A 21,532-nucleotide genomic window follows, 5' to 3' on the forward strand; every position below is an offset into this window, starting at 1 on the left:
CAGGGGCCCGGAAAAGAGGGAGGTGCCCGGAAGAGGGGGCGGTCGCGACCTCATTGGTCGAGGCGCCTCCGCCTCACGTCCCGGGGCGGGGCTTCTTCAAGCTAAAAGGCAGAGAGCCCGACGGCAGGAGCGCGCGCGGCTCCAGTTGCAGTGAGCTGCTTGTCTTACGTTGTTCGCAGAGGTTCGCCGGGTCATGGTGCCATCCTGACTGGGAAGAGGACGCTCCGGGGAGACGAATGAGGAACCACCTCCTCCTACTGTTCAAGTACAGGGGCCTGGTCCGCAAAGGGAAGAAAAGCAAAAGACGAAAATGGCTAAATTCGTGATCCGCCCGGCCACCGCTGCCGACTGCAGTGACATCCTGCGGCTGATCAAGGTAGCGGGAAGCTCGGGCTCCTCCCGAGGCGGAGTTGGGGTCCTTGTACCCCGCAGGTCCCTTTTCTCCGGCCGCCTACCCACAGCCCCGGCCAGGCGGCGCTGCTCCGGGCGAAACTCGAAACGAATCCCCGCCCCGCCCACCCCCTTCCCCCGAGCTGTCCGGGCCGGGGCCTCACTTAATGTTCTGCTTCTCTTCCTTTTTCTTATGTGCCTCAACCCAGGAATTGGCTAAATACGAATACATGGAAGAGCAAGTAATGTTAACTGAAAAAGGTAACGCATCAGTGGCAGGGCAGGGGACGAGCGTCTGGGGGACGACCTTCACTGACTCCAACACTGTCTCTGCTTCCCCTTCTTGCAGATCTGCTGGAAGACGGTTTCGGAGAGCACCCCTTCTACCACTGCTTAGTTGCAGAAGTGCCCAAGGAGCACCTGACTCCGGAAGGTAATCGCCCTGCCCTTCTAGAAGCCGAAGAGACCGAGTGTTGTGTAAGACGTAGAGTCCGCTCTGTAGAAGCACTGACAACACAGGCTGAAGTTACTTAACTGAGAAATTGGCCAGAAATAATAGCCAGCCAGTGTTCAAAGTACTGAAAAAAAAAAATAGATGTGCTGCACTTAATAATAGGGCGGGTTAAAAGAGCTCTTTAAGTATCAGTGCTGTGGAGACCCGGAAGAGTTTGAGCTGTTTATGTAAGTATCAGAATGCGGTGGAGACCCGGAAAAGTTTGGTATAAAGTCATTTGTTGTAAATTCAGTTTCATAAATGGTTCTTGTTTGACCCTAACGTAACTTTTTTTGTATCTGTGTTAAATTACATTTTTTTCTTTAATTTGTCCCAATCTTCAGGTTACAGTCTCTAGCTTCGCCATGTACATGGCCCTTCCGTGTACATGGATGGGCGGGGAGGTAACTAAAAGATCCTTTACACAATAAAGTAGATGATCATGATAAATGAGGTAAGGCCCTATTATCACACACTTAAAACACGGTAGATCAGAAGCTCCAATGTACTCGCTTCCTGTTTGGGAAGGACTATAAGATGGCTAGAAAGTTTAATTTGAAACTTTTGCTTCCAATTGGAATTACAGACACCTATTAAGAAGAAGTCGGATGCTTTTTTCCTTTTATTTTTCTTCGTTTTTCTTTGTTGTTGTTGTTTTTCTTCCTGGTCATTGTTGAATGGCCAAAAGACAAAGCCAAAGGGGGAAGTTGATGGGCCTGGTTGGGGGGTGATTAAGGTTTTTGTTCTGAGGTCATTTCCTCCTGCTAGAAAAAAAAATGAGCAAAATACATAAGGGATGAGGTACTTTCCAGAGGTATGTGGATGTTACATCATACCTGAGTACCTCTGTTTCTTCCGACTTAAACACTGGGGAAAGCAAATTGAAAATGTGTGAATTGGAAGGCAAGTTCTGAAATTAAACCTTACTGTTTCGGCCTTATGTCCTGACCTTAAGGAAGCAGGGTTTCTAAACTACAAATACTTACTATTCTGAACTGCCGTGTAAACCTGACTTATTCCCAAGTCAACATACCAATAGGATGTGAATAATGTGTGTGTTTAGTTTAAGACCATAGCACTTTCACTCTGGCAAGTAATGAAAGCATTCTCAATCCTGAGTGTGAGATGCAACAGATTGCCAAGTGGCCAGTCCATGGTTTTAGCCTGGCTTCAGCTAGCTCTAACGTGTGCTTTTTGTGAAAACATGTTCTAAGAACAGTGAGATCATCCAACAGTGATCTGGATTGCACTAGCCTAAAAATCAGAAGATAGTCCGGTCCAATGGCTACTTATTTTTATAATACATGCATGTATATTTTTTAAACTTATGATAGGCTTCTGATTTTGCACCTACAACCTTGACAGATTCTTTTTCATCCGTAACTCATGTGATACTCTTATTACAGGACACAGCATTGTTGGTTTTGCCATGTACTATTTTACCTATGATCCATGGATCGGCAAACTGTTGTATCTTGAGGACTTCTTTGTGATGAGCGATTATAGAGGTATGGTTGAGTTCAGGGGGGCTGCTCTAAAGAGAAATCGGGGCTTGAAGTCCTTAAAATGACTTTTTAAAATGGTACTTCTCGTTCTTTTAGGCTTTGGCATAGGCTCAGAAATTCTGAAGAAGCTAAGCCAGGTATGTCTTGGTGTTTGGTTTCCAAATTTGCAAGGATTACTGGGTTATTTGAAGGACTGAATTGAAATTGGGTCTTGGAAAGCAGGTGCACCGTCACTGAGTTCATTTTCCTTTCCCGTGTAACAGGTTGCAATGAAGTGTCGCTGCAGCAGCATGCACTTCTTGGTGGCAGAGTGGAATGAACCATCTATCAACTTCTACAAAAGAAGAGGTGCCTCTGATCTATCCAGCGAAGAGGGATGGAGACTCTTCAAGATCGACAAGGAGTACTTGCTAAAAATGGCAGCAGAGGAGTGAGGAGTGCTGGTGTAGAAAATGACAGCTTCCATTCTATTTTAGAATAACTTCTCAACTTATCTTGCTTTCTCTCCTCTTTGTAGTGAAATAATAGAATGAGCACCCATTCCAAAGCTTTATTACCAGTGGCGTTGTTGCATGTTTGAAATAAGGTCTGTTTAAGATGGCAATCTTGTATACAGGTTGGAGACAGATTTCTCTTTTAACATCTTTTGATAAACAACAGGTGGTATGATAATGTCTATGAAAAAAACTTCATTCTTGTGAGTCATTTAAATGTGTACAATGTACACACTGGTACTTAGAGTTTCTGTTTTGATTCTTTTTTTAATAAAGTACCCTTTGATTTAATTATCTGGTGTAAGCATTGTTACTGATCTTTTATTTCTTAGTCATTTTTCTTGCTGTTGAGTGCAAAATAAAAATGCCCAAGAAACATGATAATTTTACAATTTTTTAAAAAGAGTTTTTAATCCAGTCTAAAGTGTCTGATGGTCAGGAGCTATGTTGTGCCTGTATTCCCAATGTCTAGAAAGAAGCCAGTTGAATCCCAAGGTTTTATATGTAGCAACATATAAAATATGACTTTCTATTGATGACACTGTACACTTAACCCAACAGAATTTTCAAGAGCTTAGAAACTGAGGCCCCACAGCAAAAAAAAAGCCCATTTTTTACACCAGTAAAAGAGGTGGAAATGGGATTCTGAAATACTGGAAATTGGGAGGAAAAACATCTTGCTCACAACAACCTCATCCCACACAAAACACTAGGCTGAAGGGAAAGTAGATCACTTTGCTAGTCAGGCAAGAATAAAAATTCCACATTTTTACAGGAACATGGTAAACTAAAAGGCTGGAGTTGGACACAGGTACCAGTCAGGGAAATCACCATCCTATTTGGAGGACAAGTTTCTCGAACTGTGTTAACACCATGGACATTTATGCAGAGAAACCGCAGGGGTGGTTAAAGCCACTGGGGATGGGGGAAGAAGTAGCTAAGACCTTTCTCCAGGACTGAAAATTAACTCCCAAAGAGGGCTGAGGAGAAGACAGATAGATAGGTGAACTCCTTTTTATTACTCATGACACTGACCTAAATTCCTAAAGCTACTAATTCCCACAATAATGAACATGTTAGTTAATAATCACTGTACTGATTTCCAAGATGAATCTTTTCCAAAAGAATTCATCAGATAACTGAAAAGCAGTACTCAGTATCTTCTTTCTGTGTTCTCCAGGAAATAAATACTGGGCTTCTCACTCAAAGGAGGATTTTGGCTTGCATCCCTTGGTTTCAGTCTTTTGTGGCTTCCTAAATTAGAAGGCAGCCATATACACAAGTAGGGTCCTGTACTGTATTTAACAGGAGAGCCTTGGGATTAATTGGTAGCTTAGAGAGTATGTCATGAAAACAGGGTTAGAGTCAATTTTCAACCAGGGTCCTGCTAAGCTGGCAAATAACTATAGGAGAGAAACGCTGGCAAGCACAAAAAGGGTTAATGAAACACAAGGAGCTTTGTGGGGAGAGAAGACATTTTGAAAATTGTGTTTTGGAAAGTGGGCCTCTTTGAGGAAAACAACTACATGCTGACTGTGGTTAAATATGTGAATAAATTAGATTAACCAAGGGAGTTACAATGTAACTCTTTGTTTTCTCATCCTTCTTAGAGCTTAGCCCTAAAGGCCCAGTGTTGTCAACATGAAAGCTTTTATGAAGTTTTTGTGTCCACTTTAAAGAAGTCCCATAAGTTTAAAACTTAGAAACTGAAACACCACAGCATCAGCCCACTGACTGTTCAACTCTCCTTACAAAGACACCTGTTTAAAAACTGAACTAAAAACAAATCTGCAAAACTTGAAATCACCAGGCAAGTAAGAAAGCACGTTCCAGGGAAATCAAAGGGAATAAAAAACAAAAACGTGAAAAAGTGGCAGGGTTTGGGGAGAGACTCCAGGTAAACAAGACTTCTGTAAAGATAACTTTAAAATTACTATTTTACTAATATGTTATGCCTAACATCATTTGGGAAGAATAGTATTTCAGGCCTAAGAACTTGCCAGTTCTTACGTAAGAATATTTTCTGGTTTTCTCTGCGTAGTTTAGGAAAATAACTCTTATTTGCTGTTTATTATCTCCCTTAATAAAATCGTAATTCTTGATACAGCTAAAACAGGAAGTGGCTGGGTCTGTCCACACATAGGCTCAGGAGACATCCAGCCACCAACCTGATTATAGGGTCAATAGTAGACGGATGGTCTGTCATGGTCCAAACCAGAGCCCAAAGTCATCAGCTGTGTAGATTTCACCAGGCAGCCTTTCTAGGGAAAGAAAATGGAGTCTTTTTCACAGAAATGCACAACCAATGGTTTGGAAGAAATCTAAGATCTCATACCCACTCAACACAGTACTGTGAGTCCCCAGCAGGGCCTAGAATGATGACACATCTCTGCTCCTTGAAGCAAGGGGCTGCTCAGCAGCAACTGAGGGAGCCGGCCAGGCCCTGGGAGGCCCACCCTCGTGTTCAGAATCTGCAGGTGGCCATGTCTGCTCCCAAGATTCTGTTTACCTGACTGGCCTCATCTTTGTCTCCCTGCTTCATCATGTCTTTCTGAGGATGGTCATGTCAGGGTGACTCTGTTTTATTCTCATCCCTTTTCTTTGTGCTGCTGGTCCAGGTTTCAACCTAGTCAGCCATCACCCACAACCCAGGCTCACAGGCCCACACCCTTATGGAGCCCACTCCACCCCTACCCCCATCCTTGCCATCATTGCCTTGGTTTCCTCTTCTATCAAAGGCCACTAACTGCCCTTCCTTGAAAGGTTCTCCCAGCACCCTCTTGCCCCTGTCACTTCTCTTTCTTGGGGCTCACATCAACCCAGCAAATATTTTTAGTAGCTTCCACATGGTTATCAACGTAATAGTTCATAGGAGCTAACGTTAGTAAGTACTCACCAGGAACCAGGCATTCCACTTGACGCTTTGTACAGTCATGATGTCATCTAATTCTCACGAACATCCTGTGAGGTAGATACTATTATTAGTTTCTTTTTATAATGAGAAACTAACCCTCAGAGAGGTTAAGTTGCCTAAGGCCACACAACTAGGCCTGGGAATCAAACTCCAAACCAAATTTCTCAAACCCCTGGGGTTCACTGGCATATTCTCTCTCAGAATGATTGAATTTGGTGTTTCTTTTGGATTATAGTCTAAAGAATAATCAGTACAGTTGTCCCTCAGTATCCGAGGGGGATTCTGGAATTTTTTTTTCCAAATATTTTCCATTCACTATTACTTGAATCCAATGATGCAGAACTCACAGATAAGGGAGGGCCAAGTGTATAAGCATTTTCTGGATTCTCGAAATCAGTAGTTCTCAATACTGGCTGCACATGACAATCACCTAGAAAGCTTTTAAGAAATACTAATGCCTCACCCTGAGAGAATCTTAATTTATTTCTTAATGTACATTCCAAAGTAAAGCCAGGGCTGATGGCCACTGAGCTAGGTAATCACCTTGTAACCAAATCCCAGCCACAATTGTGAGTACAACCACTTCTATCTGTGTTTATGCTGCTCACCTTGACACCCTATCATTAACAGTGAACTCTTGCCAAGCAAAGACCAAGTAAAGTCACATCACACCTCACGATCCTGGAGAATTTTTAGATAAAAATGGCGAGAGAATTGTGCTAGCCAACTGCGTACAGTGCTGAAACTGAAAACTGCCAGCAGTACCATGCTCCTTTGCAAGCAGTCACTTCATTTCAGCAAAACATCTTCCCTCACATTAAATCAGTGTTGCTCATTTGAGTTTTGTTTGGTAGTTTTGTTTGTATTTGACTTGTAAATGTATATGGTTTCACAGCTGTATAGGAGCCACGAACATAAAATATCCATGTCTAGCTGTAGGTCTACAGTAAGTAGTATAATAATTTTGGAAGGAGGGAGGCTCAAGAGGGACGGGATATATGCATACATAATATAGCTGGTACACTTTGTTGTACAGCAGAAACTAACACAACATTGTAAAGCATTTATACTCCAATAAAAGTAATTTAAAATACACATATTTTAAAAAGGATAATTTCAATCACTACTGGGGCTCTGTAAGAATCCTTTCCTTTAAAAGGGATCCAAGTTACCCAAGTTGGAGAAACACTGCTGTGACCATAATGCAATAATGCCTACTTCTGATTGGTTAAAAAATAAAAGGCCAGTGGCATCAGAGGGAAGACTCTACCCACCGAGCTCCAATGTGATCAGATTTAGGCTTGATTTACAGCAAAAAAATTTCATAGATAATATGCTTTTTTTTCCATCAAGAGGCATATAACATTTGATTATCTCTTTTTGTGATGCTAGCAGTCAATACCGATGTCAATACCGAAATTCACTAGGAATTTCAAAATGCGGTACTCTTATCATTCGTTCTTCATTCCTTAGCTAAAATACTTCTATGAAAAGAACTTTCTCCTCTCTTGTATTTTGTTGCCATGAAGTACAATTCACCCAGAGAAAGCAGGATACATGCTTGATTCTTGTTATTTCAGATCAGATCAGATCAGTCGCTCAGTCGTGTCCGACTCTTTGCGACCCCATGAATCGCAGCACGCCAGGCCTCCCTGTCCATCACCAACTCCCGGAGTTCACTCAGACTCACGTCCATCGAGTCAGTGATGCCATCCAGCCATCTCATCCTCTGTCGTCCCCTTCTCCTCCTGCCCCCAATCCCTCCCAGCATCAGAGTCTTTTCCAATGAGTCAACTCTTCGCATGAGGTGGCCAAAGTACTGGAGTTTCAGCTTTAGTATCATTCCTTCCAAAGAAATCCCAGGGCTGATCTCCTTCAGAATGGACTGGTTGGATCTCCTTGCAGTCCAAGGGACTCTCAAGAGTTTTCTCCAACACCACAGTTCAAAAGCATCAATTCTTTGGTGCTCAGCCTTCTTCACAGTCCAACTCTCACATCCATACATGGCCACAGGAAAAACCATAGCCTTGACTAGAAGGACCTTTGTTGGCAAAGTAATGTCTCTGCTTTTGAATATGCTATCTAGGTTGGTCTTGTTATTTACTAGATTGGAAAAGAATGGATTGGCTTTCTGGCATCTTCCAATTAGGTTTTCTCCCCCCAAGTATCTTTATTAACTCGTGGACTTGAAACATTTCCTGTGTCTTAAATCATTGACATTATTTTTCTAACTGAAGCTCAGACTGCTTTAATTGTCCAGTGAGAACTTCTTCAAGTTGGCTTCAGAATCCATTGCCCATGATCCCAGAAGCCTTTCTTTATTAGCTTCCTGGCTTTTAAGATATCCCAGGTTCATCTTGTGTATTTCTCACCCCAGACCTGATAACAGTTCAGTTGCTCATTCATGTCTGACTCTGCAACCCCATGGACTGCAGCACACCAGGCCTCCCTGTCCATCACCAAGTCCTGGATCCTACTCAGACTCATGTCCATTGCATCAGTGATGCCATCCAACCATCTAATCCTCTGTCATCCCCTTCTCCTCCTGCCTTCAATCTTGCCCAGCATTGGGGTCTTTTCCAATGAGTCGGCTCTTCACATCAGGCAGCCAAAGTATTGGAGTTTCAGCTTCAACATCAGTCCTTCCAATGAATATTCAGGACTGATTTCCTTTATGATTGACTGGCTGGATCTTCTTGCAGTCTAAGGGACTCTCAAGAGTCTTCTCCAACACCACAGTTCAAAAGCATCAATTCTTTGGCATTCAGCTTTCTTTATAGTCCAACTCCTGAATCCATACATGACTACTAGAAAAACCATAGCTTTGACTAGACAGACCTTTGTTGGCAAAGTAATGTCTCTGCTTTTGAATATGCTATCTAGGTTGGTCATAGCATTTCTTCCAAGGATCAAGCGTCTTTTAATTTCATGGCTGCAGTCACCATCTGCAGTGATTTTGAAGCCCCCAAAAATAAAGTCTGACACTGTTTCCACTGTTTCCCCGTCTATTTGCCATGAAGTGATGGGACCAGATGCCATGATCTTTGTTTTCTAAATGTTGAGTTTTAAGCCAACTTTTTCACTCACCTCTTTCATTTTCATCAAGAGGCTTCTGACATCAATGGTGAGGTAATCCTGAGCTGAGGTTTCCAGGAAGCGACATTTACTGAGAGTAGTGGTCACAGTTCTGTCTTGACAATGACATGGACACAGCAGACTGGTGGCATTCACCTCCAGCTTGGCTCAGGGAGCCTTCCACCAGCTGTGTGGCCCAGGGCTGTCTTCTTCCACTTGGGTACTTATCCTGCTTTCTTTCATCCAGTGAATCTATAACAAAAAACAACAAAAGTGGTTACAAAACAGCTAAATCCACAGCAATGATACTTGTTTGCAGAGCAACACCATCCATCCAGAGGCAGTTTGGGTCTGGTGGAAAGAACACTCCACTTGGAGGCAAGGGAAACTGAATTTGATCCTGGCTCTTCTTCATTCGTAGGTATAAAAAAAACTTCATTTACAGAACTAAAAATAAACTACCTCCTAGCTGCTATGAGGACTAAATAAGACTATGACTGTGAAAGTGCAGGATGTATATGATTAATATATTCTACATGAAATACTTAGAGTCACCCCATGTTGAACCTCTACTATGCGTCAGATACCACAGTTTTGTTATTTCATTCATCTTCATAACAGCAGCAGAATATGGCACCTCAAAACATGCTGCTTTGGCATAAGGATTATTTTGAGCTAAAGGCACTTGAAAAACAGCAGATGCATGAAGGGCATTCTAATCTCTCTTTTTTTCATTCTGAAAACAAGAGATAACACTCCCAAGTGAAAGATGCCTTCCCTGTCCCAGGAGAAAAGAAACATTCTTCACCTGGGAGTCAAGGCCCACCTTTTAAGAGCCTTCTTTCTATATATTTCAGTTACTTCTCCACAATCACCCCTCTTTGTCCAATCTGTTGGAAAAGCATTCAGGTTCTGCCACCTCTTTGGTGCTCATTTCCTTACGAGGGCTCTCCCCTGCCCTGTCACTGTAAAACACATTCAATCAATATGTGTGCTTTTTTTCCTGTCGATCTGTTTTATGTTAATTAAATTTTCAGGCCCAGCCAAAAACCCCAAGAGGGTAAAGGTCATGTTTTGCCTTTCCTCCACAGGTTCCTGTGGTGTGCAGTGAGCCAGCTGGGGTTAGGGAGGAGCTTTGAACTATAGACTTTGCTGATTAACAGGGTGTAAATATTGATCCTGATTTCAAGCTACCAAGGGCTTTAACCACTGGCTTGCAAAATTTTTGAATATTTAACAGGAGGCTCTCCCAAGCCAATAGGAGCAGGCTTCAGCACACCACGGAATCAGGCCCATTTCAAAGATGAGGAAAGGGAGGTTTAGAGAAGTTAAGCAATTTGCATTCACTGCAGGGAGTGCAGGTCTGGGCTGTTAACCCAGTCTGTGCCTCCACAAACGTGCTTTCAAAACTCCCTGGCCCTTCTCGAAGCAGCTGATCCACACTCTTTGACCTTGGATTTATGTATTTATTTATGCTTTTGGCATAGCAGCGTGACCAAAAATGTCTACCTCCTTGACCAGCAGCATCCCAGGAGCAGGGACCGTGTCCCACGATATTTATATCTTCAGAGTCTCTCATTCCACGCATGGCACGCAGTAGGCATTTAACAAACATTCATGAAATAAATGGGATCAATCAGCCCCAGTCTGAGGGGAAAACTGAGAGACAGAATCGATCCTAATGTCATGCTTTCCCTGTAACAGGTATCCATGATGAGAGTTAGAATTTAATGGGGGGGAAAAAAGCAAGCTGATAATTATAGGGCACTTTCTACGTTCCACGTGATACACATGGATTATGTCATTTAATCCTCAAAACAAAGCCAGCCTTTTGTGTATGAGGAAAGCAAGGTATAGGGGGTGAAACAACTTGTTCTGTATTATACAACCAGAAGGCAATGGGGTTGAGATTTGAACTGGACAGCCGGGCCCCAGACACACCTCACAAACCACAACTCATTGTCTAGTTTAACCATACACGGTGGCCTTGAGTCATTAATACTGGTGGTGCTTTGGGATGGAGACTGTTTCTTTGTCACCTGGAAAGGTCTCACCTGTGCTTAGATTAGTTGTGGAGGAGCCGAGGGAGAGTGGGATTGCCATCAACTGCTCCCTGCCTCAATGCTTCCTGGCCAGCCCCGTGAGAAAATAAGAGTTTTCTGCCGAGGACCAGCTTCAGGGCAAGGCAAGCAGTTCAGGAACCATCCCACTTCACTTTCTCTTCCTCAAAGTATATACAAGTTCTGCTACTAGAAACAAACATTTGCTCTCCTAAATTTTCCACACGGGCCTCCAAGGAGTTGAAAAACAAAAATCATTTTCCAGTTTCTCTGGCTTCAAGCCTGATTCCAGGACGTGATCCAACACTAATCACCATCCAAATGACTGTCAGTGAGAGGGTGGCTATGTACTCTGGCAGATAGTACTGAGGCAGTCTTGTGCAATGCTGTTACAGCATTATGTTATAATTACACCCCGGCCTTGTTGCCTGCACATCTCGCAGATGCTTATCCACCAACGGGGTGTTAGCTGACAATCACTCTAAACAAGCCTGGACAGAAGAAATAATAGCGGTCACCCGGAGGAACTTCTGAAAGAATATGCAGCTAATATTCTAGAATGTTCGGCCAGCTTAATATTCTCTTACAGACAGGTCATACATCAGGCAGCATTTCTACCTTTTTCTGTACTGTGTTTGACCTCTCTCTGTGTTCTCTTGTCTTGTCCAGAACAACATCACTGCTGCTTCTGCTAAGTCACTTCAGTCGTGTCCGCCTCTTCTCTATCTTGAAACATGGAGACTTAAACATGAAACACTGGAGGAAATTCTTACAATCCCTCAGTCCCCACCCCACCACCACTCCACCTCCCAGAGGAGCTAAAATCTTAAGGAGTGGCTGTTTGTTATCACTGCTAAGGAGTGGGCTGCCTACCCACAGTCCCGCAGCTCCTCCCCTGGGATGGGAGAAATAGACTTCTATTGGTCATGGACACTAGGCCTGACCAGATGGAACTTTCAGGAAATGTTCCCACCAAAATCCAGGGAAGTAGAGAGAAGGAAGTTCCCGAGGGAAGAATCTAGGTGGTGGTGTGTGTAGTTTGCATTCCTGTCTATGTTTTAAGAGGTTTCCAAGCAGGTTTTAATTAACCTCCACCTGAAACTTGCTAAACAAGTTTTGCAACCCAGGTTGTTGTGTTAGTATTTTTCTGGGTGCATTGTCCTGTATTTGAATTTCATGAAGTTTATTATTCTTTCTACCTAAAACTCAATGAAAAAAAGCAAGCTATATATGTTTTCAAATCTAGGTGTTTCCTGGTAATGGCTTGTGGGAAAGAATGAGATTTGGATTGAGAAAGGAAGTGAAAATTTAACAAGTGATAAGACAAAAGTGAAAGCACTATTTTTTAAGAACGTGCCTTTCTTCCAATGAAAAATACACAATCTTTTGGGTCCAATGATAATTATTTGAGACTTCGTTTTGAAAACAAACCCTTAAGTTTCATAGGCTCCAACATCTAGGGGAGAAACAGAATAGTTTCTGGTTTTTCCTAGTTTACTAGTTTTTTCAGAAACTAAAGCACAACGCAATCTTTCTGCAATAACCACTGAATAATAATCACTCTGTCTCAAAGGAACCACTGAGAAGAGTGAGTTTTGAGGACACTTGGACAGATGCAGGCTGCTGCCCCAGGTGCCTCTGTTCAAGAACCCGAAGTATAATCTCTTGATATGATCTCTTGATAAATCACTCTCTACAATCATTTATATAAGCCTTTGCCCCAAGGACAGAGGAGTTTTCTAGTTCAAGGCCTTTAAACTGGGAAATACTTGTCACTTGAGTTATGTTATATTAAAAAGCAGAGACATTATTTTGCCAACAAAGGTCCATATAGTCAAAGCCATGGTTTTCCCAATAGTCGAGTATGGATGTGAGAGTTGGACCATAAAGAAGGCTGAGTGAGCATCAAAGAATTGATGCTGTTGAACTGTGGTGTTGGAGAAGACTCTTGAGAGTTCCTTGGACTGCGAGGAAATCAAACCAGTCAATCCTAAAGGAAATCAATCCTGAATATTCATTGGAAGGATTGATCCTGAGGCTGAAGCTTCAATACCTTGGCCACCTAATGTGAAGAGCTAATTCACTGGAAAAGACCCTGATGCTGGGAAAGATTGAAGGCAGGAGGAAAAGGGGACAAGATGGTTGGATGGCATCACCAACTTGATGGACATGCGTTTGAGCAACCTCCAGGAGTTGGTGAAGGACAAGGAAACCTGGTGAGCTGCAGTCCATGGGGTCACAAAGAGTCAGACACAACTGAGCAACTGAACCGAAACTGAGGTATATGAGAACTTTCAGGTGACTTGAGTTTTAGGAACTTGCTTTCCAAACCTCAAATCCATGTGTACTCTTTCTGGAAATTATCTGCTTGACAACACCTCTGGGGTAACAAGGCCATGCTCGTGTGGTTCTTCTTTAGCATCTCCTCTTTTATAATAGCCTTCTTGTACTTCTTGGCTTCCCTGGTGGCTCAGACAGTAAAGAATCCACCTGCAATGCCAGAGACCTGGGTTTGATCCCTGGTCGGGAAGATCACCTGGGGGTGGGCATAACAACCCACTCCAGTATTCTTGCCTGGAGAATCCCCACGGACAGAGAAGCCTGGTGGGCTACGGTCCATAGGGTCGCAAAAAGTTGGATATGACCAAGCAACTAACACTTTCACTTTTCTTGCACTTGAATACAAAAAGGTGTATCCCTCATCTACACTGAATCTTAGCAGAGCGTGTTACCTCAAAGTGTAAAAACCTCTGGGCACTGAACCAAAGAATTTAGCAATGTATAGTGTTCCGGAGGGAAGAGTTTCCTGAGAGTTAAGCCTGGGTCAGGGAGGAAAAGAATTTTTCTCTCTACCTTTCTAGGTTCTTGGCTGAGATTCCCCTGTAATAAAAGATTACCAAGAGATAAATAAACAGAAGTTTAATACATGTACATTACTGTATACCCAGGAAAACTAGGTAACTCTCCAAAATGGCCCAAACCACAACCTTCAATACCATCTCTAGCTAAAGCCAAAAGAAAGATGTTGGGGGGGTTTCCCTGGAGGCTCAGTGGTCAAGAATCCACCTGTCAATGCAGAAGCATGGGTTCAATCCCTGATCTGGGAAGATCTCACATGCTGCAGAGCAGCTAAGCCTGTGTGCCACAACAGCTGAGCCTGTGCTCTAGAGCCCGCACTCCACAATGAGAGAAGCCACTGCCACGAGAAGCCCCTGCACCGCAACCAGAGAGTGGCCTCCACTTGCCGCAACCAGAGAAAAGTCCGCACAGCAGCAAAGACCCAGCACAGCCAAAAAGAAATAAATAAATTTATGTATAAACACAGAAAGATGTTGGGGGGGAGGGGAGTTGGTTACAGATGGTAACCAGGAAAAGCGCAGTAAACAAGGGTAAGGCAGATTTAAGTTGCTGCCTTCTCTATTGATAGAGGTTCTAGAGATTTAGACATTTTCCTCTTCCTGGTACGGAGATAGAAACACCCTTACAAATGGAGATTTCTAAGTGTAAATGTCTCTTACAAAAGGATAATTTCTACTTGGTTTTCAGAGCTTCTCCTGGGTCTGCTCATTTTTAAAAATAATTAGCCTAAAATAATCTCATGCCAAAGAGCCATGTTGGGAAGGAGGGATATTCTTGCCCCCTTCACTAGCTTCTCAGGTTACTTAGGAGCATAAACTAAGGTTTTATTTCTAACTCCACAGAGAAAGAGGCTCCTGAGCAAGCCAATTCAAAGAGTCTCTCTCAGGAGCGAGCTAAGTGTACAATTAAGGAACTACTGGTTAAAGACTGTCAGCGTTCACTTGACTTGGGGCTGTTTCTGCTTAAACATCACTTCCTCAGGGAAGCCCTCCCAGATCACCATGTAATATTCATTCCACTAACACCTCCCTCACTGCACTCTTGCGAATTGTGACTTGCTGTTTATCTGTGACATTCTTTTAGATCTGTCTCTCTCATTAGAGAGAAGCATATAAGGGCAAGAATCATGCCAGTTTTAGGCCCATCGTTGATTGGTGAGCAGGGACAGGGTTAATAATTTGCACAGTTCTTTAAAAGTTAGTTTGATGTGGCTGATCAGTTTGCCAATAAGGACTAGCTGTACCATTATGAGTAGAGCAGGCACTTTCCATTAACTGAATGAGCTAAATGAGCTGTGCCGAGATTTTAAAGCAATAAAAATAGATTTAAAGTATGTGCAGAATGCACAGTACATCAGAAATTATGTTCTTTGCAACTATTTAACTGGTGATTTTACAAATAGAAAATGTCAATTCAAAATGTGCAAGAGAAAATGTGAAAGTTAAATTTTTAAAAGACAAAATATGTGGAGGGGTATATAACAGTTGTTCAAAAGTCTTTTAGGGCTTATGAAAATAGAAATGCTTGAACGAAACTGAAATAGTACAATCTCCATGAACACAGGACTCCCACTTCTCTTCCTGGGTGGGCGTCCGTTAAGCATTTGCTTGAACACATCTGGTGATGGGGAAATTACTACCCTATATGCTAGCACAAAGCATTGTTGGAAAGCTCCATTTTTAAAAAAGTTCAGTTAGCCTGGAGTCAAAAGCTGTCTCTGTTGTTTCTATTCACCCAGCTGTGGCCTAAACTCTCCCACTGGAGCTGGAATAGTCCCTTATCCATTGAGCATGCTTTTAATGATTCCAAGATAATCATATCTGATAGCCAATCTTTTATAAATTCTGTATTACATTATTTCTTGTCTTTCTTTGAAGATCTCCATTTCCCTTCCCCTAATTAGCTCCTACTCTTTGTCAGCAATCAACTTAAATGTCACTTCTGGCGCCTCCAAGCCATGTGTCCACTTTCTACACAGGGAATGGGGGAAGGTAGATGGTAAAACACACAGCCTGTCCTTAAACAGCTTGGCTTTAAAAAAAAATTCATAAGAAAGCCATCTCAAATCACTTCCATTTATACTTCATTGGCTGGGATGTGTCACAGGGAACTCTTAGTGGTAATGGAAGCTGGCAATTCTAGTATGCTGCTTTCCAATTTTAGTGGTTTTTTTTTTTTAAATTTTATTTCTTTGGCTGCAGCATGTGGGATCTAGGTCCCTGACTGGGGATCAAACCTGGGCCCCCTGCACTGGCAGCACAGAGTCTTAGCCACTGTACCACCAGGCAAGTCCCTGCTTTCCTTGGTCTTGTAGAGGAAGTCATGGGTATCGGGTGAGCAAAGTGATAGATCACATATTAGAAAAATGACAAGCTGCAGTTTTAGAAGTAATCTGGAAGACTGCAAAGTAATTAAATAATCAGCTAACAAAACAGTTATTAAAACAAAACAAACCTTTAATGATGTGTAAAGTTACACAAATTTCTAACTAGGTTAAACCAAAAATATAAACAGTTCACCCAAAAATGTAGAACTCAAAAAATTGAAAGCTAGTATATATGGCCTGACATTGCTTTGTTCTTGACATTTTCTAGTGACTTCTCTTTCCACTCCCAACTCCAACCACCCTACTCCAATGTGTTAAATGGTTGTGACATTCACATTTCCTAATCAGCATATAAGTCAGAAATCCTTAAATTGTGAATCACACTAGGACATGACTTTGCCTGTAAAGCAATTCGATTTTTTATGGCAATTTAATTTAAAAAAACTCTCACACACAAATGTTCAGTTGATTAGAACTAAGACCATTTTCTTCTGGTGAATCAGCATAATTTCTTCACCGAATCAGGCACTTTGTGTGCTTTGTGGAACATTGGCAGTTTCATTTCCTGTTCAGGAAACACTGTCTTCAAAACTCAGATAAGCCTTTGCCTTTACTATTTGAGTACTGAGAACAAACCAAGAATAAAAATATGAATCACATTTATGCTTATTTGGGGGATAGTATCTCAAATAAGTCTTCATGATTGTTTAAAGGTTTGGGCAAGTCATTCTATACTTTGAAAGTGTGAATTGCTCAGTCGTGTCCAGCACTTTGTGAATTCATGGACTGTAGCCCACCAGGCTCCTCTGTCCATAGGATTCTCCAGGCAAGAATACTGGAGTGGGGTTGCCATTCCCTTCTCCAGGGGATCTTCCCGACCTAGGGATCGAACCCAGGTCTCCTGCATTGCAGGCAGATTCTTTACCATCTGAGTCACCATCTGAGCCACCATATTTTTCTTGGTTTGAAAATATGAAACACATTTAAGTTTGTTTGGGGGATAGTATCTCAAATAGGTCTTCATGATTATTTAAAGATTCAGGAAGGGATTCTTCTGATTGAAAGTTTTTTTCTTCTAATGTATTTTTATGGAAGATAATTTCTGAAACTTTTGTGGCTGATGCTTTTAGATTCATACCTAACTTCTTTCTTCTTGAAAACAAAACCATATCATCACACAATCTATTCTTTTCCTATCTGGACTCCCAGCATGAACCCTGGGGTGGCTTCAGCAGTGAGAGCTCCAATTCTCTCAGTATATATTGCATACCACATCCTAACAACTTTTAAGAAAGTTTTTCATAATTACTGTTTTGTTTTACAAAAAGTCCAAAAGATGATCTGGTGAAAAGTCTACAGGATAAGGAAGATGAGAAAGAGACAGCATTTAAAAATAGTATCACATGATTTGCAAGCAGGAAAAAAGCAAGAAGAAAAAAAATGAGGGGTTGTGAGAAATCAGCGAAATCGTGCTGAGTGGCAGGGCAGAGAGGCGAGTACCATTTTCAACATTTTTTGAAGTGTCTGTACAGCGTCAGGTAGACGATATAGGGATACTACATGTAAGGTTGTTTGGCTTCTGTTCTTTTTTCTGGAACAGTCCAGATTTTTAGTTTTATGTCTAGAAAGCAAAAAAAAAAAAAAAGTGCAAATATCATGGCCTGCAAATGCTCTAATTTTTGCTCAGCCCACTCCCCATCTCCATCCTTCTGTTTATCAGCAGAACTCCTCTTCCACCCACATGGTGCCAGGGTCCTGGCAAAATTATCAGTCCAGGTGCCTGCCCTGCTCCTTTCTAAGATCCCATCACCCCAGGACTGGGCTCAGGGCTTAGTGTCCCCAGGCTCCCCAGTCTCCCCAGCTCCCAACAGAAGCCAGGAGCTGATGGCTGCCATCTTCCTCACTTTGAGGGAGCGGTTGCTGCGAGATGTTATGAGAAGAGCTGAAGACTGTGGGAACCAGAGACAATCGCTGGGTTTGAGATGTTGCACTTCCCTTTAACCCTCAGCTCATGCTCCACCCCAGTCCACGGGGTCAGTCTCACCATGAAGTGTAGTCCCCTCCCATTTATAGGTTGCCTCATATTCTTTTTTTTTTTTTTTTTGCTGCTCCAGCATGCATGATTAGGGATTGAACCTGCTCCCCCTGCAGTGGAAGCTCGGAGTCTTAACCACTGGACCACCAGGGAAGCCACACCTCATATTCTTGACTCTATCCCACGGGGATAGGTCTTCTCCCCACCAAGGTCCTAAATTGCTTGGTAGCAGGTCATGTTATGTTGTTCTTTTTTCCTCCAAGAAACAAGCCTGGCATGTAGTAGGGTGAAATGTGAGATCTGTCCAATTCTTTTCTTGTGACAGAAGGTGTACTAAAACCCGAACGTTTTTCTAATAAGTGAGCACACTAGGTGACTGCTTAAAAAACAGCACTTACAGAGCAGAACTTACATTGATCTTGTTTCACGTGCACACCCAACCTGGGAGGTGCATGTTCAAGTTTATGACCTTGGAATTTTGAACTGAGTTATACATTGCAGTGAACACAAGTACCTCTGACTCCAAATTCTGCCTAAGCAAACAAACTGCCCATAAGGCCTCCTCTTCACCCCATCCCCCACAACTAAGAAGCCAACTTACAGCACCTTGTTATTCCTGGTATCTCAGGGATAAAGGATGTTGAAGGACAAGCTGAATAAACTGAGACAAATTATTTGCTTGAACTTCATCAAATACATTCCCAAGCAACAAAATATGTGATTCAGCATAAAAAAACTAACCGCTCACAAAGATAACACATTTTTCTGAGAGCACCTTTGGCCAACCCTAATAACTGCCTCCACAGGAGAAGCTTACATTTGGGAAATGGAGGGAGGGAAAACAAGCCAGTTTTTCGACTGGAACCTTCCAGAACCGCAGCTGTGACCCTTAACACGATAGGTGACCTGGGCCTTTCATTTTTTTGACTTCATTTACACTTTTAATTCCAAAATTATAAATAACAGGAAATGAACCGCAGTGTTAGCCAGTTAACATCAAAGGTAAAATGAGACCAGGAGGCCAACTGTGAAAAAGAATTAAAAGGGTAAACATTCCAGTGAGTCACAAGCATTCAGTACTCACTAGAACCATAAGAAGTAAACAGTGTGGGAACCCACAAGTGTATACTCCAAGGAAGAAGAGACCTGGAATTCTTTGAAAAGAATATTAAGTTCTATACAAAATGTGAGAAATAAAAGTCAGTTAGGGAAAATCTTCCTAAGATGGAAAAATGATTTTAATGGAAATTAATTTGGAGATATACTGATCTGCAGTGTGTGCACACTAGCCATTTTTCTTTCTTGTAGAGAGAATAATCCTTCAAGGATACTTGCTTTTATGTATTTCAGATCATAAACATCACAGATTATATGGTACTTCAACTTTGAAATGAATGTGTGCTGTATTAATAAAAATGGTAAATTTACAAATCATGGTGCTGAGGGGAAAACGGTAGCAATCTGCCTTTTCTCTTCGAAACAGTGGTTCCCAGCCTTGGAGTGTCTGACAAAATCCTTATGACTAAGTTTCCTTCTCACCCGCCCCAGAGACCCTGATGTCATTGGTCTAAGTGCAAACTGCACACTGGACTTTTTAAAATCACCCCAGGTGATTCAAATGTGTGGTTAAGAGCAAGAACCACTGTCCTCAAAACTGCTTAGAAAGCAAGGCAGCTGCTGAGAGAAGGAAGGGAATGTCTTGAGGAAGATGAAATCCATAGTCCTGATCCCATTCCCCCTTAGCTTAGCACCCTTCACCCCAGGTGCACCCTCAGAGAGTTTCCACTCTACAAAATCTGGACATCAAAAAACACCTTTCAGGGAACCCTCCTACACTGTTGGTGAGAATATAAGTTGGTGCAGCCACTATGGAAAACACTATGGAGGTGACTCTGAAAACTAAAATCAGAATTACTGTTCGACAGAGCAATCCCACTGCTCGGAATATACCCAGACAAAACTATAATTCAAAAAGGTACATGCACCCCAGTGTTCATAGCAGCACTAGTCACAATAGCCAAGACATGGAAACAATCTAAATTTCCATCAACAGAGGAATGGATAAAGAAGATGCAGTACATATATACAACGGAGTATTCAGTTCAGTTCAGTCACTCAGTCGTATCTGACTCTTTGCGACACCATGAACTGCAGCATGCCAGGCCTCCCTGTCCATCACCAACTCCCAGAATCCACCCTAACCCATGTCCATCGAGTTGGTGATGCCATCCAACCATCTCATCCTCTGTCCTCCCCTTCTCCTCCTGCCCTCAATCTTTCCCGGCATCAGGGGCTTTTCAAATGAGTCAGCTCTTTGCATCAGGTGGCCAAAGTATTGGAGTTTCAGCTTCAACATCAGTCCTTCCAATGAACACCCAGGACTGATCTCCATTAGGATGGACTGATCTCCATTAGGATGGACTGGTTGGACCTCCTTGCAGTCCAAGAGACTCTCAAGAGTCTTCTCCAACACCACAGTTCAAAAAGCATCAGTTCTTTGGCACTCAACTTTCTTCACAGTCCAACTCTCACATCCATACATGACTACTGGAAAAACCATAGCCTTGACTAGATGGACCTTTGTTGGCAAAGTAATGTCTCTGCTTTTGAATATGCTGTCTAGGTTGGTCATAACTTTCCTTCCAAGGAGTAGGTGTCTTTTAATTTCATGGCTGCAATCACCATCTGCAGTGATTTTGGAGCCCCCAAAAATAAAGTCTGACACTGTTTCCACTGTTTCCCCATCTATTTCCCATGAAGTGATGGGACCAGATGCCATGATCTTCATTTTCTGAATGTTGAGCTTTAAGCCAATTTTTTCACTCTCCTCTTTCACTTTCATTAAGAAGCTCTTTAATTCTTCTTCACTTTCTGCCATAAGGGTGGTGTTATCTGCATATCTAAGGTTATTGATATTTCTCCCAGCAATCTTGATTCCAGCTTGTGCTTCTCCCAGCCCAGCGTTTCTCATGATGTACTCTGCATATAAGTTAAATAAGCAGGGTGACAATATACAGCCTTGACATACTCCTTTTCCTATTTGGAACCAGTCTGTTGTTCCATGTCCAGTTCTAACTGTTGCTTCCTGACCTGCATATAGGTTTATCAAGAGGCAGGTCAGGTGGTCTGGTATTTCCATCTCTTTCAGAATTTTCTGCAGTTTCTTGTGATCTACACAGTCAAAGGCTTTGGCATAGTCAATAAAGCAGAAATAGATGTTTTTCTGGAACTCTCTTGCTTTTTCAATGATCCGGAGGATGTTGGCAATTTGATCTCTGGTTCCTCTGCCTTTTCTAAAACCAGCTTGAACATCTGGAAGTTCACGGTTCACGTATTGCTGAGGCCTGGCTTGGAGAATTTTGAGCATTACTTTACTAGCGT

General features: G+C 42.3%; 1 protein-coding gene and 1 long non-coding RNA gene across 2 annotated transcripts; one reads left to right on the plus strand and one right to left on the minus strand.

The window, feature by feature from the left end:
* Positions 1–116: 116 nt before the first annotated feature.
* SAT1 (spermidine/spermine N1-acetyltransferase 1) lies at positions 117–3,173 on the plus strand. Its single transcript, XM_027533876.1, has 6 exons — positions 117–376; positions 600–651; positions 740–823; positions 2,290–2,391; positions 2,485–2,525; positions 2,652–3,173. Exons 1-6 carry the CDS (start codon positions 311–313, stop codon positions 2,820–2,822), a joined length of 516 nt encoding a protein of 171 aa, XP_027389677.1. The 5' UTR covers positions 117–310; the 3' UTR covers positions 2,823–3,173.
* On the minus strand, positions 2,923–9,299 carry LOC113887056. Its single transcript, XR_003509640.1, has 3 exons — positions 8,884–9,299; positions 5,779–5,843; positions 2,923–5,143 (listed from the first exon to the last, which is right to left on the minus strand). It is a non-coding gene; the product is annotated as an uncharacterized LOC113887056 (long non-coding RNA).
* Positions 9,300–21,532: the final 12,233 nt, after the last annotated feature.

This window comes from Bos indicus x Bos taurus, chromosome X (genome assembly GCF_003369695.1).
Source record: "Bos indicus x Bos taurus breed Angus x Brahman F1 hybrid chromosome X, Bos_hybrid_MaternalHap_v2.0, whole genome shotgun sequence".
Lineage (NCBI taxonomy): Eukaryota > Metazoa > Chordata > Mammalia > Artiodactyla > Bovidae > Bos > Bos indicus x Bos taurus.